This window comes from Miniopterus schreibersii, assembly GCF_964146895.1.
Source record: "Miniopterus schreibersii genome assembly, chromosome: 2".
In the NCBI taxonomy this organism is placed as follows: Eukaryota; Metazoa; Chordata; class Mammalia; order Chiroptera; family Miniopteridae; genus Miniopterus; species Miniopterus schreibersii.
This window is the reverse complement of record NC_138102.1, coordinates 15,299,196-15,319,870: the sequence shown is the minus strand read 5'-3', so window position 1 is coordinate 15,319,870 and position 20,675 is coordinate 15,299,196. Positions and strand designations below refer to the sequence as shown.

At 40.5% G+C, this 20,675-nt stretch overlaps 1 protein-coding gene across 1 annotated transcript in view; it reads left to right on the top strand.

Annotated features, from left to right (window-relative positions):
• GSR (glutathione-disulfide reductase) overlaps window positions 1-20,675 on the top strand; it is a 37,096-nt gene that overhangs the window by 3,357 nt on the left and 13,064 nt on the right. The window contains exons 2-7 of the mRNA XM_081128312.1: window positions 9,611-9,637; window positions 12,950-13,038; window positions 14,203-14,272; window positions 16,899-17,046; window positions 17,399-17,453; window positions 19,036-19,135. Coding sequence (XP_080984438.1) covers window positions 9,611-9,637; window positions 12,950-13,038; window positions 14,203-14,272; window positions 16,899-17,046; window positions 17,399-17,453; window positions 19,036-19,135 — 489 coding nt within the window. The remainder of the gene's footprint in view (window positions 1-9,610; window positions 9,638-12,949; window positions 13,039-14,202; window positions 14,273-16,898; window positions 17,047-17,398; window positions 17,454-19,035; window positions 19,136-20,675) is intronic.

The following is a 20,675-nucleotide window of genomic DNA, read 5'->3' as shown; positions in this document are numbered from 1 at the left end:
TGGGTAAAATTCTAAAGACGGGAATTTTAGGGGAGGATCTCAATAGAATAATCATCAGCTTTATGCTGACGTGCCAAAATGAGATTTATTCCCCTGATTTCGTCTGTCTTTAGGAGTGGTTGGCACAAATGGCTCTAACTGAGTTTCTGTTATCTATCTTCCTGAGTGGGGTGATTTAAACTATTTACCCTCTGGTTGGGGAGAAACGTAAACCATTAACTCTTTTTTTTTTTCTTCTTCCTGACTCTTTAATTTCAAAGTGAGCCTTTTTAGAGACAATAGAAAGCATTCCTGCTAATCAGGAAATCAAAGGAAAATGTTAAGCAGTTTGACACAGCACCTACATACAAACGATACCAAAAGTGTTCATTTTGGGGTCTTCTTCAGTCCAGAACTGGACCCACTGCTCCTGAGGTCTTTGTCATTTCTCCTTTTCAAGGTCCCAGTGTAATTCGATGCTCTGATGAGTCACTTTGCCCATAACTGGTAGGTGAGGCTTTGAGGATGGTGTGATTTGGTTTCGGAGGTCAGAAGTCCAAAGTGGGCCTTGCCCAGCTAAAATCAAAGGCGTGTTCTTCCTGGAGCTTCCAGGGAAAAGGCCATTTCGAAGCCTTTTCCAGCTTCTAGAGGCTTCCCACATTCCTTGGTTCTTGACCTTGTTTCGCTTGGCCTTAAGTGCCCTTGGGTAGGGAAGATAGAATTTTTCAATTTATTAGATTGCTGTAAACTGCTTGGCCCTTTAACTTTCTGTCTCAGTTTCCCTATACTTGTCCTGGCTCACTAAGCTGCCTCAGAAGCACTGTGAACTGTGGAAGGTTTTGAGTAGGAGAGGGACACAAAAGTGGTAAATAAAATATATTTTTTACCAAGCATTATAGTTATCTGTAGTTTCTGAATTTTCCACGCAGTAGTTTTGTAACGAGTTTTTAAAAATACAAGTTTTTTGTTTTTAGGATTTTGTTTGTTTGTTTTAAGCTTTCCTCCGTGGAAACTTAGATTCATAGAGTGGTAGAGCTAGAAGGGATTTTGGAAATTCACTGATCCAGTCTGACTGTAGTTGCTTAAAACTTGGAAGTACTAATGTAGCTTGCTGACTTAAATTTTTTAGTGTAATTACCGTTTAAAAAATTCTATCACTATCATTTTTATCAAAGTTTTAAAAATAAAAAGTAGGAATATTATAATTTCAAGGAAAGGACAGTCCTTTAAGTTGAATACTTTTTTATTAGCTTCATGAAACATTAGATGGGCCCTGTTGTTTTTATTTCATTAGGGATTGAACTCACAGATTCTTACAGGAATTTAGTCCAGGACCCTCACTTTACCGACAAGCAAATTGAGCATCAGTTAAAGTGTGGTTGAAAACAAACCACACATAGTATAACTTGTGGAATTAACAGCCCAGCTGTCAGAAACCATGGCTTTGGTGTAATTTGTGGTATAATTATGACTTGATGAACATTTTCAAGGTTGTTCTCAACTACAGGGGAGGAACCTTCTTACTCCTACTTCTTAGGAACCAGACACCTAAAAACACTTGGTTAAGGGTCTGCCATGTGGATCTCCACGCGAGAGTTCCTGACTTAGTAGGTCTGGAGGGAAGCCCCAGCGGGTGTATTTTTAAAGAGCTTCATTCTGATTCTGGAATACATGAGCCAGACACAATGCTGGGGGCTTCATGGGAAGCAGAAACTATATGAAGACTCTCACCCCGTGGAAGCATTAGAATGAACCTGATGGCCCTAGCCGGTGTGGCTTAGTGGTTGAGCGTTGTCCCGTGCACCTAGAGGGTGCTGGTTCGATTCCCGGTCGGGGGCACGTGCCTGGGTTGCAGGCTCGCCCCAGTGAGGGGTGTGCGGGAGGCAACCAATCGATATTTCTCATCAGTGTTTCTCTCTCCCTCTCGCCCGTCCTCCCTGTCTAAAATCAATAAAAACATTGTTTGAAAAATGAATGTGGTGAATCCTTTATAATTATGGGAGTCAGATGACATTGAATTTGGTCCCAGAGGCTTCCAAAGTAACCAGCTTAGAATGCTTTCCAGGGGTGTCTATATGATGTGACTGCTTACCTTGATTTTCAGGTTACTCCTCACTCTTCCTTTGCCAGGAGGCCTTTTTTTTGCTTCTATGATATGATGGAGTAGACCCTACCAGGAGACCTGTATTCTTCCTCCCTCCCTCCCTCCCTCCCTCCCTCCCTCCCTCCCTCCCTCCCTCCCTCCCTCCCTCCCTCCCTTCCTCCCTTCCTTCCTTCCTTCCTCTCTTTTCCTCCCTCCCTCCCTCCCTTCCTTTCTTCCCGAATTCAACTTTTTTATTTTATTTTTTTGTTATATGAATTTTTTAATTTTTCAATTACAATTCACATTTAATATTATTTTGTGTTAGTTTCAGGTGTACAGCATAGTGGTTAGACAATCATATAGTTTACAAAGCGTTCTCCCTGGTATTTCCACTAGGGCACCTACATTTTCAAGATGAGTGACATGTTGGTGTACGGGAAGAGTTTGATAGAATTTATTACTTTAAGCTGTTAAGAAGCTCAGATAGGAGATGACTTTGCCCCATATTATGTTCTGTAGTGGAGGAAAAATATTTCCTCTACCCTCTTAGGTTCAGTAATTGGGGCCTGCAAATTAAACTGATAATAGATTAGAGGAGAAAAGTTTTATTTCATATGCACATGGGAGCATTACAGAAAAGAAGTGGGGAAAAAATAAAAACCAAGGAAGTAGTTAGGCCTCTGAGCTTATTACCAATTTTACAAAGGGTAATAAATTGTGGAGAAGAGACTAGACAAAGGAAAGGGGGTTGGGACTTCTGAGGGGGATATTGTGGCAAGAGAAATATATGGAAAGACTAATAGAAGATAAGGGTTACTTTATTAAGGTTTCTAAGTGCAGATTCATCTCAGTGCTATCCTTCCATCTCCATTGATAAGGGTTGTACTCCTGATTGGGGAGAGGAGTAGGGGACACCATCACACAGGGAAATTTATATCCTGGTTTTAGGCAGAGAGGGGGAGGGCAAAGAGTTACTCCTGGGTCAGCTGTTTCTTGTCTTCAGCTCAAAACAATCCTTCTGCCAAAATGGCATATTTTGGGGTGGCATATTCTGATTCCCTTCCGTTCACACAGGGGCCAGAACTGCTACTAAACTTCTAAAGGATAAACTAGGCCAAATCTAATAACACTCTTAAATTAGTCTTTGTTTTTCTGGATCAGGCAAAAAAAAAAAAAAATTGTAGTAGAGTATTGGGTTAGATGTAAAAAATGGGAAACTGAAAAAAATTATTTTCTTCTACAATTCAATTACAAATAAGTCATCTCTTGTTGCCTACTGTGATTAATTAAGTCATTTCTGAAGGCAGAAAAATACATGAGATCATCTTTGAATTCAGTTTTTGAGGTCTCCAAAAAGTTGAATGTAATGTTTTTCTCAGGATCAAGGCTTGCCCAAAGCCAAGGTGAATTAGAGCCTTCTGGGAGCTTTGTCTCTGTGGTTAAGCCTCCGCCTACGCCTACACAGACTCACAAAGAGTCAGCTAGCTTAAGGAAAATTCTTTCCTGTGTTCTGCTCACCCTTTGCCCCAGGGCCTGTGGGAGCATGTCCAGATGTTTTTGCTGAGTGTACTGATTCTGCAATAAAGAGTGACCAGGTTTTTGTGGTATAGGTGTGCAGTTCTCCCCAGAGTTAGGTAGGAAGGGTGGATCACCAGGGCAAAAGGCACTTTAAAATTTTTTTTTATTTTTTACTTATTAAAATTTTTTTAAAATTTATTTATTGATTTTAGAGAGAGGAAGGGAGAGAGAGAGAAACATCGATTTGTTGTTCTACTTACTTATGCAATTACTGGTTAATTCTTGTACATGCCCTGACCAGGGATCGAACCCACACCTTGGTGTATCAGGATGATGCTCTAACCAACTGAGCCATACCAGTTCATATTTTTCACTTTAGATTTTGCTTTACACAAAATACTTTTCATTTATTCCTTTCTTTCTAAAGCTAAATGCTTTCCTGGACTAACCTTTATCTGAACTCTGAGATTTGAAGGTATATAAATGGATATTAAACATTTAATGTGTGTCAGGGTGTGATATTGTGATTTATAATAAGAAATATATATTTGGGCCCAGCCAGCATGACTCAGTGGTTGAGCATCGATCTATGATCCAGGTAATCGAGGTTTGATTCCCGGTCAGGGCACATGCCCGGGTTGTGGGCTTGATCCCCAGTCGGGGCCGTGCAGGAGGCAGCTGATCAATGACTCTGTCATCATTGATGTTTCTGTCTCTCTCTCCCTCTTCCTTCCTCGCTCTGAAGTTAATAAAGACTTTTTTTTTTTAAAAAGAGAGCAATATATATTTGGTCTTTGTCCTCATGCCTGGCACAGAGCTTTTAAAACCCTTGGAATTTCCTAATACATAAGTGTGAAAAAGATGTCTTGATATTCATAACAAACCCCTTTCCACCACACCTGAGGTTATGTTAATGAAGTATCTTTTGGAGGGCTGGTTGGCGGGGGAACCAGCCCTGAGATTTTAGGGTTGGCATTTCAGTCCCACCCTCTTGATCTTTGAGGACGGGAGAAGGACAGGAGGTTGAATCAGTTGTCAGTGGCCAAAGACTTAATCAGTCATGCCTATGCAATGAAGCCTCCATAAAACCCAAAAGGTCAGGGTTCAGAAAGCGTTCGAGTTGGTGAACACATGGAGATTTGCGGAGAGTAGTACATTCTGAGAGAGCATGGAAGCTCTACATCCTGTTCCCCATACCTTTCTCTAGGGATCTCTTCCATCTGGCTGTTCCTGAATTATATTCTTTATAATAAAGTGGTGATCTAGTAAATAAAATACTTATCTCCGTTCTGTGAGCTGTTCTAGCAAATTAATCGAAACCAAGAAGGGGGTCTTTAGAACCTCTAATCTAGAGCTGCTTGGTCAGAAACCCAGGTGACAACTGGACTTGGATTGGCATCTGAAGTGGAGAGGGGAGGCAGTCTTGAAGGACTGAGCCCTTAACCTGTGGGATCTGATGCTATCTCCAGGTAGATAGTGTCAGAATTGAGTTAATTGCTTAGTAGTTTGTGATTTAAAAAAACCAGACCCATAAACAAACACACACACACACACACACACTGAAATTGGTATCAGAATCATACAAGGACAGGGCCAAGTGGTGTCCAGGCAGCATCTTAATTTAGTCACTGTTGGTGTAAAGCTGATTAAATTTGACAAAGACAGGGATCTTTGTTCTAGTCCCCTGTATTTTCCAAGCTCCTAGAACAGCCTTGCACTAAGTAGGTACTCAGTATATATAGTTGCTGAAAGAATGAATTCATAAATCAATAGTGTTTTGCTTAGTAAATGGTGACTGTTCCATTTTCTAAGTGTTTCTTCCTCATACCCATCAGTCTTGAATTATATTTTACCCTGCAGAGAAGGAACAGGAAACTGTAAGCAACTTTGGGGCAGGGAACGGAAATGGGGAAACAAGACGAAGGAAGTTTACTGCTAAGCACACGTGACATTCTGGGCAGGTGCAGTTGTGAATTAACCAAGTTCTTGTTTTACCATTGGCATGGGCAGTGTGATGTTTTTACCTAGGCAGAATTGAAGGTAAAAGGGCTAACCCTAGGAAAATGGTGACCCTCCTGAATTTTGCCAAGTGTAACACCAAGGTCTTTCTACGTTCTATCCATGTGTGGCGGGGCTCCTGTCCCCGCTGTGAGCCAACGCTGGCAGGCCAGTGGAACAGAAGGATTCTGAATGGACTGTCAGTGTGCGAAGGGAGGCCAAGCTTCAGGAGTTCCTGATGTTCGGTTACACAAGAGTTCAAGAAACTTGTCTCTGTTACTACAGCTAATTGTGATTCATGCCCACCTGGAGAATGGGGGCTCTGCAAGGGAATTTGCCAGGTAGAAATCATTGTATGCTTCAGGCCTTATCAGCTCTGTGCACCCCTGGGAAATGAGCCCTGAGAACCCATCGCCATACTGCCCCAGTCTGGGAGGCAAGCTTTCTTTGCCATCAGTTGACCTGTTTATGAAAGGGAGCCAGTTGCTGAGGGAGTTTATCTCCTCTTTTCCATATGCCTTTTGCGCACGTAAGGAGCCAGCAGACTACAGAAATAATTCAGAGGGATCAATGTCATCATCAGATCTGTCATAAAATAGAAAACAGGTGCTTTAGATACATTCTCTCTAATCTTTTCATAACTTCTGTAACTTAAGTATTCTCGTTCTCATTTTATGGAATAAGAAACTGAGCTCAGAGAGATTTAGAAAGTTAACCCACCAGCTCCCAGTAAGTGGGAGGGTTGAGATTCAAACTCATGTCTGTGTGACCACAGTTATGCTCTCACAACCTCTTGCACATGTCAGCTAGAGAATGAAGAAGCAGGGTTGCGCATGACTGTACATACTTAGCTCTCCACCCCTGTGCCCCCACTGCCCCCAGGCTTTGTAGGTAACTAAGTGTTCTTTTCTTCAAATCAGAGAGGCATCTGGTAATCCGTTGTGTTGTGCTGAAATGTAACTAGGTTTCTAAAACCAGTGGAAACTCCTGGAGGCCTATTGCTAGGAGTTGCCAAAATAGGATGAGTAGTATTTCAGGGTCAAGGGCTTCCTTTCACCCATATCTCCTGGACCTGAGGTGTGCTGTGCCAGAATACAGACTCTCTGGCCCACCCTCTTCCTCTGATTTCTGGCCTAAGGTTCCATACTTTTAGAGAATGTCATGATTCTGCTGTTGCCCCTTGAGTCAGCTTCTTGAACAGGCTGAGTCTCTCTCCCTCTCTCCTTTCTCTCTGTCTCTCTGTCTGTCTCTCTCTCTCTTGACAACTGTGGGCTCCATGGGACCAGGGACTATATGGACTAATGCTTTGCTTTGCATAATGTCTGGAACAAGTGAGTGAGTGCTTAGCCAATACTTGAATGAATGAATGAATGAATGGTTGCAAGTTAAAAAATTTTAGAAGCCAAAAAGGCAGAAACTTCTACAAAATAAACCAAAGTTAGTCACGTATTTGGCACTAGTGAAAGTCAGGCTGCCTTGGCCCTTAAAAGAAGCATATTCTAGACTTTTTTAAAATTGCCTCAAATAGCTTTAAATGTACATAGGAGTAAATTAATGGTACGTGAGAGTGATTCAGAACATTTAGGTTCTTATGACAATTTGAATTGCTTTTAAAGGTTCCTGGGAAGCTGGAGAAGGTTGCCTGGAGGACAGGCAGAGTGGATTTATTTAATATGTTGAAATCATCTTTACTTTTGGAGAAATTGCTTTTGAAGTCTGTCCTAGTAGAACCCTTTTAGTGAACTTAAGCTGCACACTGCAGGGTATAAAGGTGTGGATTAGAAGTGCTTTGCTGGAGAAGGCAGGTCTGATGATGAAGTCATCCTGCGCATGGCTGGCATTACTCTTCCCATAGGGATTGCGCTGCCTTCCTTTGTTCTACCACCCAGGAAACACCTGCCACTCCTTCCTTAGAATGGGCTCACTCCATTTATCCCCATGACTTTGTCAAATGCTTGGGGATTGAGAAATAGCATATTCTCGGCTTGCTCAGATGGGAAGGCAGCCTAGGTAGAAAGCCATAAATTATTCTGATTGCTAACATAAAGTGCTTTCTGAAGCGTGTGCTTGTAATGCTGCTGTAAGGTGTTGATTCCTTCATTTTATTAGGCTTGAATTCAGCACCGTTTTCTCAGTCCTGTGAGTTCATGCTGCTGTTGCCTTATGAGTCCTTATTGTAGCATAATCTCATTAAAAAATGTTGGATACAGCATCCATTTCAATAAAATGGGTATAGAAGGAAAGTACTTCATCATAATAAAGACCATATATGACAAACCCTCAGCTAATATACTCATGGTGAAAAACGGAAAGTTTTCCTCTAAGATCAGGAACAAGACTAGGTTGCCCATTCTCACCACTGTTATTCAACGTAGTACTAATACTGGAGGTTCTAGCCACGGCAGTCAGGCAAGAGAAAGAAATTAAAAAAAAAAAAAAAAAGATATCCATATTGGGAATGAAGAAGTATAAGTGGGGAGCATTTGAAATCTTACTCCCTGGCAATGTTCTCACTTTAGTTCAAATAAACTCATAAAAATTCTCTAAAAAAAAAAAGAAGACGTAAAATTGTCACTTTTGGCAGATGACAGGATTCTTTACATAGAAAACCGTAAAGACTTCACCAAAAAACTATTAGAAACAATAAATAAAGTTGCAGGATACAAAATCAACGTACAAAAATTCATTATATTACTATATAACAATGAAATTTTAGAAAAAGAAATTTTAAAAACTTCCTTTTGCAATTGTGACAAGAAGACTAAAATATCTAGGAATAAATTTAACAAAGAATATGAAGGACCTATACACTGAAAACTGTAAGACAGTTTTTAAAGAAATTGAAGAAAACACAAAGAAATGGAAAGATTTTTCACATTCATACATTGGAAGAATCAACATAGTTAAAATGGATGTAGTCCCAAAGCAATATACAGATTTAAGGCAATCCCCATGAAATTCCCAATGGCATTTTTAAAAGAAATAGAACAAAAAAATAATCAGATTCATGGAACCAAAAAAGATCCTGCATAGTCAAAGCAGCCCTGAGAAAAAAGAACAAAGCCAGAGGTATCACATTCCTGACTTCAAATTATACCACAAAGTTACAGTAATCAAAATAGCACAGTACTGGCAGAAAAACAGACATACAGACCAATGGGATAAAATTGAGAGCCCACAAATAAACCCACATGTATATGGGTGAATAATCTTTGACAAAGGAGCCGTTGACTTCTAAAACATTTTTAATTTTTTTAAATGTGATGCAGCCTTTTCTTTGTAAAGAATTGCCATTATCCTGTTATGCAGATTAAGAATCAATAACTAGAATAGACATGTTTTTTACTTCCTCTTGGCATTCAACTTAAGGCTAACATTAATACTAAGATTTGACATTAAGATTACCTAAACTCGATTATGCACACACAAGTGTGCTCCCACACTGAATTCCACTGCGTTCTGTTGGGAGGACGGGCGTGATGAACCTACTGCCTGACTCATCAGCGTCCCTTGGTCCTGAAGCAGAATGTGGATTTCCACTAGAGGTTTTCTCAAAGGGGACTTCTGGGTGTTTCACCCAGGGTACTCCACAGTAAGGGTCCCAGAAATCCCCTAGGACAGCTGCTCAGATGGTTCAGTTGCTCTTATTCAGCTGGTAGATCCTCTCACTTCGTGCTGATGTTTCTCTTCTGCTGCTTCCCTCTGGGTTCTCTGCCAGCCCAGGCTTGTGCCATCTCCTGACCTGTACTGCAAGCCCCCTGCAGATGGAATTGTGCTCTCTCTCGCGCTCCCTCTACCTCTGCTTTTCTTGAGAAAATAATGATGAGTAAAATTCTCTGCCTCATCTAATAAGAAAAATAATGTTCATATCTTTTCCCGCTCTATACAAGAAAAAAGGAAATAACTGTAAATTATGACTTAGAACTCAAGGAAGTCTCCTGGGTTTAATGCTTGGGGTTCATTTCTTGCGGGTCTGTTTTATGGTTTTGAATTTAATATTATTAAAATATGTTCTTTTAAATTTTTTTCTAGGTGAATGTCGGATGTGTACCCAAAAAGGTAGAATTTTTATTTATTTCTTCCATACTCCTTTTACATGTTTGGTAAATCATGATCAGAATAAGGTGGTTTCCAAATGTTTCAGTCAAAATGCTTTTTGCAAAAAATAACTGAGGATCCAACTCAAAGTGGCTTAAACAATAAGCTAGGTTTTTTTGGTTTGTTTTTTGATATTCCTTATTAAGAAACCTAGAGGGGGAAAAAGAAGCCTGGAGATAGGCAGTTTCTGAGATTGGCTTAGTACTTAAGGGTATCTGAAAGGACCCTGGCTTCTTTCCATCTTTCCATTCTGATAACCTAGGTATATAATCTACAGTAAACCCCCTGCCTCATGGCCACTGGATGGCTCCCGGAGCTCCAGGCAGGATGTCTTCACCCAGCACTATTTCTGCAGATTGCCTTAGCCTCTCTTGGCCAGAGCTGAGCTATCCCTGCAGGGGAGCCTGGGGAGGGAGGTGCTCCTGGGCAGATAACCACAGAAATAATTAGCTCCTGGACACTAATTGCGTCATGTGTGCAAAAGAAATTCATCCTGGACATTCTCCATGTGGTAAGTTTTTACCACATGGTGACAAAGTGAAAAAAAGTCCTGCGGTGGCACAGTGGAGAGGTAACCAGGAATGGAACACAGTGTCTAGTCTCAAACTTCTGATGGTCTGTAAGGAGCAGTGACCAACAAAACCTCTATAGTCATGGCATAAAAGAAAAGCAGTGGCCATTTGCACAGGATAACTTTTTCTCAGGAAATAAGAAGTTTATACCCAACTCTCAGCCCAAGTGCTGATAGGACCAAGACCAAGTGGATGATGGTGGCAGATGTATGCTCCTCTCACACATGGTTCTAGTTAACTACCTGGAATCCTGGGGTGATGGTGCAGAGGGTGATGTGTTTGCCTCAAGCCATCTGGTCTTTCACCTGCCCCAGTGCATCTCTGAATCAGGTTTTTCCCAGGGAGAATAGAACTGTTTTTCTCCTGGAAAGACATGTCAAGCTTGTCATGTGTTTTTGTTTGTTTCATTTTGTTGGTGGGAGTTTTTGTTTTTAAACACAGAAATTGATTTCCCTATACATTTCCCATGTTAAAATCATGTATCATGTGACTTTGGGTATCTAACGGCAACTCTAAGGTTGAATTTCTCAAGTTGCTTGAATGGCATTTCTGAGTACAGTATTTGGATACAGTAGTCTGTTGATAGAGTTGCTATGTACTTGGGTCCTAGTCCCATCTTTGCTATTCCAGAAATTCAAGTTTATTGGTTTACTCAGGAGTGAATTGATTATCTGACATCACAAGAAATTGTTTTGTAAAACAATATATTGATTTATCAGTTTAGAGTGAGTGAGATTATAGCTGGTCCTAGTAATTAGGACAGGATAGCTTTTTCTCAGTAGGGAGAGCGAGCTGGCAAACTAAATTCTTGAGTGAAAATTTCTTAAGTATTTCCATTCAACTCTGTGGCCTCATAGATTCTCTTTACCACTATAGTGATTGCTCGTCCTAATAGCTGCGATGCAGGTCACATTGAATGAACTCATCCTTACCTGTGACAAAGAAGAAGAAATGACAGCCCTTATTTCCAAAGCTGCCCCTTGCTTATACTCGCTAAGAATTTTACTCCTCATTTGAATGTACTTTCAAAACATGTTATAATCCTAAGTTTTCAACCTTTGTCACTGAGATTACATTTTAAATTGGCAGCTTTTGGTTACACAAGCAAATATCCTAATCTCATCAGTGACACGTGCCTAGTTTAATTCCAGAAAGGTTTTCTGTAATCTGTTTTCTAATATAGATAGGTTTTTGGGTTATTTTTCTGAGTTGGGAAAATTTCTTTTTTTTCTGTGGGACTTTTTCCTTTTTCCCCCCCTAGGTTTTGGAATCTTTTCTGCTTAGATTTTGCAATATGAGATTATGGATATATGGATTGTGTAAATTAGTTACAAGGTGGTTTTATGTAGTTTAAGCCAATTATGGTAGTAAATCTGCTATTTATTGGTGCTACTTCATTATTTTAAAATACCATCTGGGATGCTACTGCATAGTAGACGGAATTTGCAATATTTTATTTCCATTTGTTTCCCTTGCCCTTCTATTCTGATCACGTACTAGACATTTATCGTATATTTTTATAGGGCTCTATTTCAAAATGCTTTTGCGTTCTTGAAGATCAGTGGGTGATAACCTCTTGTTCTGTAGAGCAGACTGAAGCCTAGAGTCAGTGTCCCCTGCACAGGGTAGAGTGAAGCAGCAGTAGAGAAGGAACCAGATGGATGGGCCTGCCACAGCCCTGGTTAAGTCTCAGCCGAAAAGCCAGTGCAGTTCAGATAGAGGCACCCTCTCCAGAGGGTTAGGTGCTATAGCATTGTACATACTACAAATTAGAAGTAAATAAATATGGTACCTCAGGATAATATGAGGTGTAGTGGTATTTCTTAAAATAATATAATTTATTTGTGGTATTGATAAATTTTTCATATACATTGTTTAAGATAAAGAATCTAGCAGATAAAATGGCTCACTCGATATCACATGAATTTCACCTCAGTAAAAGAAACAGAATCCAGCAGAATCATCAGTTTATTCATCATTAGGTGTAAAGGGAGAAAGGTGCAAACAAGGGATCTTAAGACTTGTCAAAAGTAGAATTAAGACTTCTCTGGCCAAGACAAACGGTAGTTTGGCTGTCATCTAGAGTTCTGGATGCCAATTTGAATTCGGTTATCATGATGATCAATCAGCTGGCATTAAAAGGCTTCACAGATTGTTAGGCTACATTCCGCAAGAGGTATGTTGAACCTTTCAGTTCCAGGCATCTAATCACATACGTTCTTACAAGGACATGTTCATAGTTACTGAATACATAACAGGAATTCATTCTCTTAAGTTTTCAGTCCTCAACTTTGCCCAGTGGCTTCCTTCCAAATCACTGTACTGTAAAGTTACAGATGCAGTTCCATTTCCCGGTACGAATCACAAAAGGCAGGGCTTAAAGAAATCTGAAGCTTAAAAAGAGAATGTAAGGAGTAATGAATATTCGTGGAAGGACGATAGGCCTTCTAACATCCTGCTTTTACAGAGTTTATAAACTAGGGAATTTAACTATAGAAGTAATTTTCCTCCAACATTTCAGAAGCCTCTCTATAAAATCTTTCTGGTTGTTTTCTGAACATTCTCTTTTAAAATATTTAGTTTTCCTTTTAAGTTAAAGATCAGTATTATTATCATCTGCTGTTACATAGTTACCTTTCATTCCCGCTTTCTGTTGTCCCTCAGGACTCATGCGCTACTGTTTGGGGTCCTTTTTTTGCAGGTAATGTGGAACACGGCCGTCCACTCTGAATTCATGCACGATCACGTTGATTACGGCTTTCAGAGTTGTGATGGTAAATTCAATTGGCGGTAAGTGTTCATTCTCGGTTCTTTTTATAAATATAAATATTTTTCTTTCATAATTAAATGTGCCACAAACTTTTGGGGGGCTGTATTGTGGTAAAATATATATAAGGAGCTTTTGGAGGTGATAGAGATGTTTATGCCTTGATTACAGTGAGAGTTTCACAGGTGTATATTATCTCTAAACTCATCAAGTCGTATGCATTAAATGTGTACATATTCAGACACACAACATCAAATGTCCATTTTAGCCATTTTTAAGTTGTCAATTCAGTGGCATTAAGTATGTTCATAGTGTTATGCAACCATTACTACTATCCATTTCCAGAAATTTTCCACCATCCCAAATAGAAACAGTGTTGTTCAGTGTACCCATGAAACAATAACTCCTCTCCCAGGCCCTAGTGTCTCTAGTCCACTTTGTCTCTATGAATTTGCCTATTTTAGGTACTTTCTACAATATTTGTCCTTTTAGGCCTGGCTTGTTTCACTTAGTATAGTGTTTTCAAAGTTCATCCTTGTGCTGTGTGTCAGAATTCCAGTCCTTTTAAAGGCTGAATGATATTCTTTTATATTTATGTATCATATTTTGTTTCTCCATTTTTCAATGGACTTTTGGGGTTTTTTCCACCTATTGCCTATTGCAAATAATCCTGCTATGAACGTTGGTCTACAGGTTCATGCTTTTAGTTATTTTGGGCCTATACCTAGAAGTGGAATCGCTGGATCATGTGGCAATTTTGTGTTTAATTTTTTAAGGAGCTGCCATAAACTTTTTAAAGCCATTGAATTTTTTAGCAATTTTAGCAAAGTCATTCATTTATTCAACAGATATTAAGTGGCAAATATGATTTGCACCATTTAGTTCCAATAAGCTCTTAATGCTACCATGCTAGGCATTGTGCCAAAGCAGCTCTCCTTGTCTTCTGTGCAGAGAAAAATTTTATTTGTATACCATGAATGCCAACTGAACGTTCTCTGTGGAGTAGAATAGGTGTTCTCCACACATGGGAGAACAGATGGACACGGGGAGGGGTGCTGTCTTTAGAGACCTTGACTTATGGGGCTCATGACGATAGTCTGCGATTCTCTGTTCAGGCATGGATGCCCTAGTAACTAACTGAAAGAGGAGAACCCCCTTTCTTGGTACTGACTCAGGTTTCACTGCAGGGTTATAAAGGAAAAGCGGGATGCCTATGTGAGCCGACTGAACACCATCTATCAAAATAATCTAACCAAGGTGAGTATGCTGGGTTTTGAACTTTGAGAAGTTGCTGGAGCATGCTAACAAGTCTGGTCAGGCTAAAGCGTAGCCATTGCCTCTCTCTCGTTGGTTCTGTTACTTCCTCTATGGTTAATGATTCTGAGGCTGACCTGTCGGAGAGAAGCCTCTGACTTGGTAAGCCAGTCTGTCTTCTACAGAGAGCTGTGCCAAAGTTGAAGACCAGGTCTCACCTGATGGCTGTACTTTGAGTAGGTCTGGCCCTCCACTTAGTTCCAGAAGCCAAACACATAAGAGTGAATATGCCAGGTTATTAGTTAAAATCAGGAGCATTATCTGGCTAGAAAGTTACTGTTATTTGCTCAGAGCAGCCTCATCTTTGGTGGGTAAATCTACTCAGGAGTCCATATTATGGTTCAGAAGGTTCTTTGGTGAATGAAATCTCATCAAGAAAATTGGACAAAGGTCAGTTTGCCTATAGCAGATACATGCTGTCCTTGGCTCCCCTGAGGTTTTTTTCATCTTATGTCTTAGTGCTTAAATATCATACCTCTCCCACCTCAACTATGCCAGAGACATTGACAAATTGTGCACCATCAACTCTCCTTTTTCTTGACAGCATACATCTCACACCTTTCATTTGCTTTTATGGTCTCACTTTGCAGTTTCTAAGATTTGAACGTAGCTTAGGTTATATTTACATCAGTAGATTCTCAGTGATATTTGGGCCACTAATCTCATTAGCAGATTGTTAATAAGCCAATTTTTAGTGTGAGTTACTTCTACAGATGGCTAACCTCATATATTTTTATATTGATTCTTATCATTCACTGGGTTTCTTTTTGGATGGTGATATTTTCTGACCTTAATCCCGAATTGAAGGGGAAAACATTTGGGGACTTTCAGTTCCCTGGGCACTGACAACAAGATATTTTAAGTCTATTTAGACATGAGTACAGAGATAGCACTTGCTATACTAAAACACCCACATCAAACTTTATTAAAAATTAGAGTTTGCTAAATGCAAAAGAGACAGGAAAATCACTCAAGAAACAGCATTGTTTTGCCCTGGCTGGTGTGGCTTGGTCGGTTAGAGCACCATCCCGTACACCAAAAGGCTGCAGGTTCAATTCCTGGTCAGGCCACAAACCTAGGTTGCGGGTTCGATCTCCGGTTGGGGCACATATGAGAGGCAGCCGATCGATGTTTCTCTGTCTCCCTATGTTCCTCTCTCTCTAAAAATCAATAAAAACATATTCTTGGGTGAGAATTAAAAAAGAAAAAGAATCAGCATTTTTTAATACAAATTTTGGTGTGCCATAAAACTTACTATGACTTTATAGGGAAGGAATTCTGAATAGGAAAGGAAACTTTCTGTCAAATATCCTAAGAAATGAAAATAAAAATATCATCAGTTCTTTCCCCAAACTATTATCTCTATTATTGCCACTTGACCCATACCCCTTTTTGTCTAGCACTCCATAGGAAATTATTAGCTCCTGAAGGAAGGATTTCTGGAAGCTTGTGGCTTTTGGCATCAATCTTGATTCAGCCTGATTAAGAGCAGGCCTGGAGGGGTGGTTTGAAAGGAGACAATAACTCAGTTCAGAACCAAGCATCTTTATTTTTAACATCTGAAAGAAAGCTGAGTTTATTACAATTTATTAGTAGTTGCTATACAAGAGCAAGCATGTTCTAAAATGTTAAAACATTCTGTTCTGTAATCCTGTTTGCATGATTCCATTACCCTTGTAAACTGCCCGCATTTACATGCCAATACATGTATCGTAGAGGCCAGCTGCCAATCTCTAATCCCCAAATTGAGGCTCCCTAAATGGAAGCCCTGGCACAGTAAGAGCAAATGAGTCAGAATTCTCAGCATCCCTAGCTCAGAACTTCATTGTTATGTCATGTGTGGTATTCTTCCCATTTTGTTTAAGAAAACAAAAGCGTTGCATTTTCCTGTCTTGGCCTGAGTATTTCCCCTCTGCCTCTGCTCCCTTCACCTCTACCCTTTTTCTTTCTCAACCCTCTACTCCTCCTTCAGACAACATCATTCTTCCGTGTGTTTTCGTTGCAAGTAAGGAAGACTTTCTCCCTCAACTCTTGGGGACAAAAAAAATCTTCGTCCTTGTGGGGGTGACTTGCATATATTTTTTTAGTCTCTGGGTTTTGGCCCAAAATGGCATCTTGATTTCTTGTACACTTCCAGCATTGAATGGCAGCCCCCTTACCTAAGTATCCTTTAACAGAAAACTCGAACATTGAGGGTTGTCTTGGTCTCAGCAAACCCAAAGTCAAAATCCTCAGTAGAGAAATAGAAAGCTCTGATAAGTTGCAGCAGGGTTTGGGTTTTTTTTAATTTGTTTTTGTTTTTTGATATGTTGTTAATGATTTTAGAGAGAGAAAAGGAGAGGGAGAGACAAACATCAATGAGGGAGAGAGACATCCATTAGCTGCCTCCTGCAACTCCCCCCTACTGGGGATTGAGCCCACAACTCAAGCATGTGCCCTGACCAGGAATCAAACCGGCAACCTCTTGGTGTGAGGGACGATGCTCACCCAGCTGAGCCACACTGGCCAGGGCTAGGGTTTTTGTGTTATCTTAAGAACATTCTCATGTCATGCATGGTTCCTTCTCCAGGCCCACATAGAATTCATCCCTGGTTATGCAGCATTCACGGGTGACCCCACGCCCACGGTAGAGGTCAATGGCAAAAAGTACACTGCTCCTCACATCCTGATTGCAACAGGTGGCGTCCCTTCGCATCCTCAGGAGAGCGAGATCCCCGGTGAGTCTTCCAAACGCAAATGCTTGTGAGTAACAGCCAGGGGGAGCTTATTGGAGGGTGGGAGAGGGAAGCAGAGTCAACAAAGGGTCTACTCTCGAGAGCTGAGAACATTTTATTTCCACAGAGAGATTTGATAGGTTTTTAGTTATCACTGCTCTTATTTCTAGAGAGAAAATTAAAATGTCAACTCTGGGAAGACTTGGTTGGCAGCTTCCCAAGTGAGGATTTTTAACAGCTTGTCAAAACAGAGAGTATGGTGGCTGAGAAAGCATTGGGTCTTGCATACAATGTTGAGATTGTTTTCCAAGAGAAAGCTGAGCCTGTGTGATCTATATTGCATTTTCCTACATAGGTGCCCACCTAGGAATAACCAGTGATGGATTTTTTCAACTGGAAGAATTGCCTAGGTAAGCTGGTGTCCTTCCTCACCTCGGTGCTCATTCTGCCTCCATTTCTCCTGCTGACATTTCTCCCCACTCGCCCCCAGCCATTCAGTGCAAGTTCTTTCCTGATTCTGTTCTCCTGCCTCTTCTCTTTTTATGACCTTGGGTATCATTCACTTGTACGCTCATTAAGTGACTCAGATCTTTCATGCCTTTGGTCAGAGGCTATTGTAGAATTTTTATTTATTTATTTATCTATTTATTTATTTAAATATATTTTATTGATTTCAGAGAGAGGAAGGGAGAGGGAGAGAGAGACAGAAACATAAGTGATGAGAGTCATCCATCAGCTGCCTCCTGCATGGCCCTGCTGGGGATGGAGCCCACAAGCTGGGCATGCGCCCTGACCAGGAATCGAACCGCGATCTCCTGGATCCTAGGTCAATGCTCAACTAGTGAGCGATGCTGGCCGGGTTATTGCAGAATTTTTAGAACCAGAATCAAGCACAGGATGGTTTTGAAGAATAAATACTAATGCCCTAAAACTATCTTCTGTCTTCAACTTTATACAGCATCCACTTGATGTGTCTCAAGTAACTGATTCTGGTTGTCAGAGCAGCTAGTGCTCACGGCTGTCCATAAACGAAGGCTCTGTCAGTCTCACAAACATAGACTTTCTGAAATCTTTCTTTATAAGTGTTTGTCCAAGTAACCTTAGTAAACTTCTGTCATGGATTTGGATACACAGAGATGAAAAAGAATAAGGAAGGTTGTTTCTCTAATTTGAAGAAGCTGCAGGCTTTCTAGGTTAGAGGGATCCTCCCTTCACTCATGGAAAGAGGTGACACCCAGGAACTGGAGCAGGGACCCTTTTTAGCCCAGGGGCTTTTATCTCCTCCTGAGTAATACTCACTCGAGTCAGCAGCTCAACTCTGCTGCTCCCCAAGGCGGTGCTGCCAATCCAGTTTGAGGTCTTAATCCTGTGCTTTTATAAAGGCCTTCATGGGAGATAACTGGAAAGTCACACCCACACCTTTATGTTAACTCACCTGGAGTTGCAGTTAATGTGGAACAAAAGAGCCTCTTTGCATGTCCATTGCTGCAGTGAAGATGTCCTATTAAGATACTCAGGCCAGGCAATCTTTTGACTTAGAGAAGAGCAAACAGCCTTTTTAGGTTTGCTGTCTGCAGGGCATGGAGCCCTGTTAGAGGACAGCCTTTCTTCCCTCGTGATCCACCCTGGTTTTAAGGTTGAATGATGTCACATGTGTGGTCATGACTTGTCTTGTTTAGATGATATCATTCAATCCAGACTCACCCTCAGAGACGTTTTATTATATAGCTATCTGTCCATTAAACACTTTAAAATCGGTTTTTAAACTTGCATTGCTAGCAATAAGTGAATTTAAACAAATTCATTCAAATTGTACCAATGTCAGTTTCTTAGTTTTGACAATTATACCATGGTTAGGTAAGATGTCAACTTTTAGAAAACTGGGCAGAGGTGTACAGAGCATCTCTGTACTAGCTTTTCAACTTTTCTGTAAATCTAAAATTATTCTGAAGTAAGTTTATTTAGAAATCTCATCCCTGTCTTTTCATTCAGCCGCAGTGTCATTGTTGGAGCAGGATACATTGCTGTGGAGATAGCAGGGATCCTTTCTGCCCTAGGTTCTAAGACATTACTCATGATACGGCATGATAAGGTAAATCCTATCCTTTTACCTTCTGCTTCCTTGACGTTAATCTCTTTAAAAGTCTACGGTGAGAATTTTCTCTTGTGTTGTCATTAAATACCAGGTTGCAAAGCCTGTGAGGTTGGCTGCTTTGTTCCGCATGGGGCTGCATAGGAGCCGTCTGAACTAGGCCCCAGCTACCAGCTGCTAGTTGACAATAATGATTTTGATTTCATCAAACTGGCTGGTATTTTCTTTATGAAGTCCTTGATGGTATCGGATGCCTTCACAAGGAGACATGCAAGCTTAAATATAAATAGTAGCTAAATTGAACAGACTATCAGTTTAATTTCTTATTCTGGAAACCACTTTCACATCATCGGGTAGTACTGGATTTTTAACAGTCAACTACGTACTTTGCATTAAAAGGAAACGTATCTGAAATATTTACACACTGATGTTCATGGCAGCATTATTCACAGCAGCCAAGAAGTGGAAGCAACCCAGATGTCCAGTGGCGGATGACTGGATAAACATAATGTGGTACATACATACAGTGGAATATTTTTCATCCTTAAAAAGGAGTGGCATTCTGACACCTTACAATGTGGATGAACCTTGAGGACTTGCTAAATGAAATAGGCCAGTCACGAAAAGACAAATACTTTATTTCACTTCTATGAGGGTATCTAGAGTAGTCAGACTCATAGAAACAGAAAGTAGCGTGGGGGTGGTTGCCAGGTGCTGCGGGGAGGAGGAAATGGGGAGTCCTTGTTTAATAGCTACAGATTTTCAATTTTTCAAGAGAAAAAAGCTGTGGCACTCAGCACAGCAATAGGAATGTACTTAAGACTCGAACTGTATATTTAGAAGCGGTTATGTTGGTAAATTTAATGGTATGCATTTTTTTAATCACACAGAATAATAAAGGAAGCTCTTAGATCACCTACTTGAACCTCATTTTAAGGCCAAGGAAAGTTTTGTGAGTGCTAATTAGTATCAAAACAGAGTCAGCTAAGGTCTCAGAAGCCCTGGCCAGTATTTTTTCTGCTAAAATGCTTCCTCCCTGTTTGTCACTGGTGATGAAGTGCAGCTTAGTCTGTTTTTTATTGCTTGTGACTTAGCCTGTTGGGTTGTGGCTCAGTGTTGCAGCTTTCAGAGACATGGTGTGGGGCAGTAATAGGAGGGTTGCCTCAAGAATCTGGCTGCCCCTAACAAGTGTGTGACTTGGGCAAGTCATTTAATGCCTTTGGAACAGGATTTATCTGATCCCTGACCACCCAAATGCTATCGTTCAAATTCTTGATGATTTGAGCAAATGGAGGGAAATGAGGGAGACCGACCATCCTGTACTCAAAGGAACTTTCTCTTTGGCTTTGAGACTTGTCATATAATTAACCCCCAGGAGATGTATGTCCTGAATAATGTTTTCATAGGTAAATGCTATTTTGCATTGCTGGAATGTATCTAGCAAATTGGAAGGAGGAAGACAGAGGGATAGCTAGCCTGCATTTAATATGTAAATAAGCAAAGAAACTGCAGCAGTTTATCAGTGTGGTGGTTAATTTCC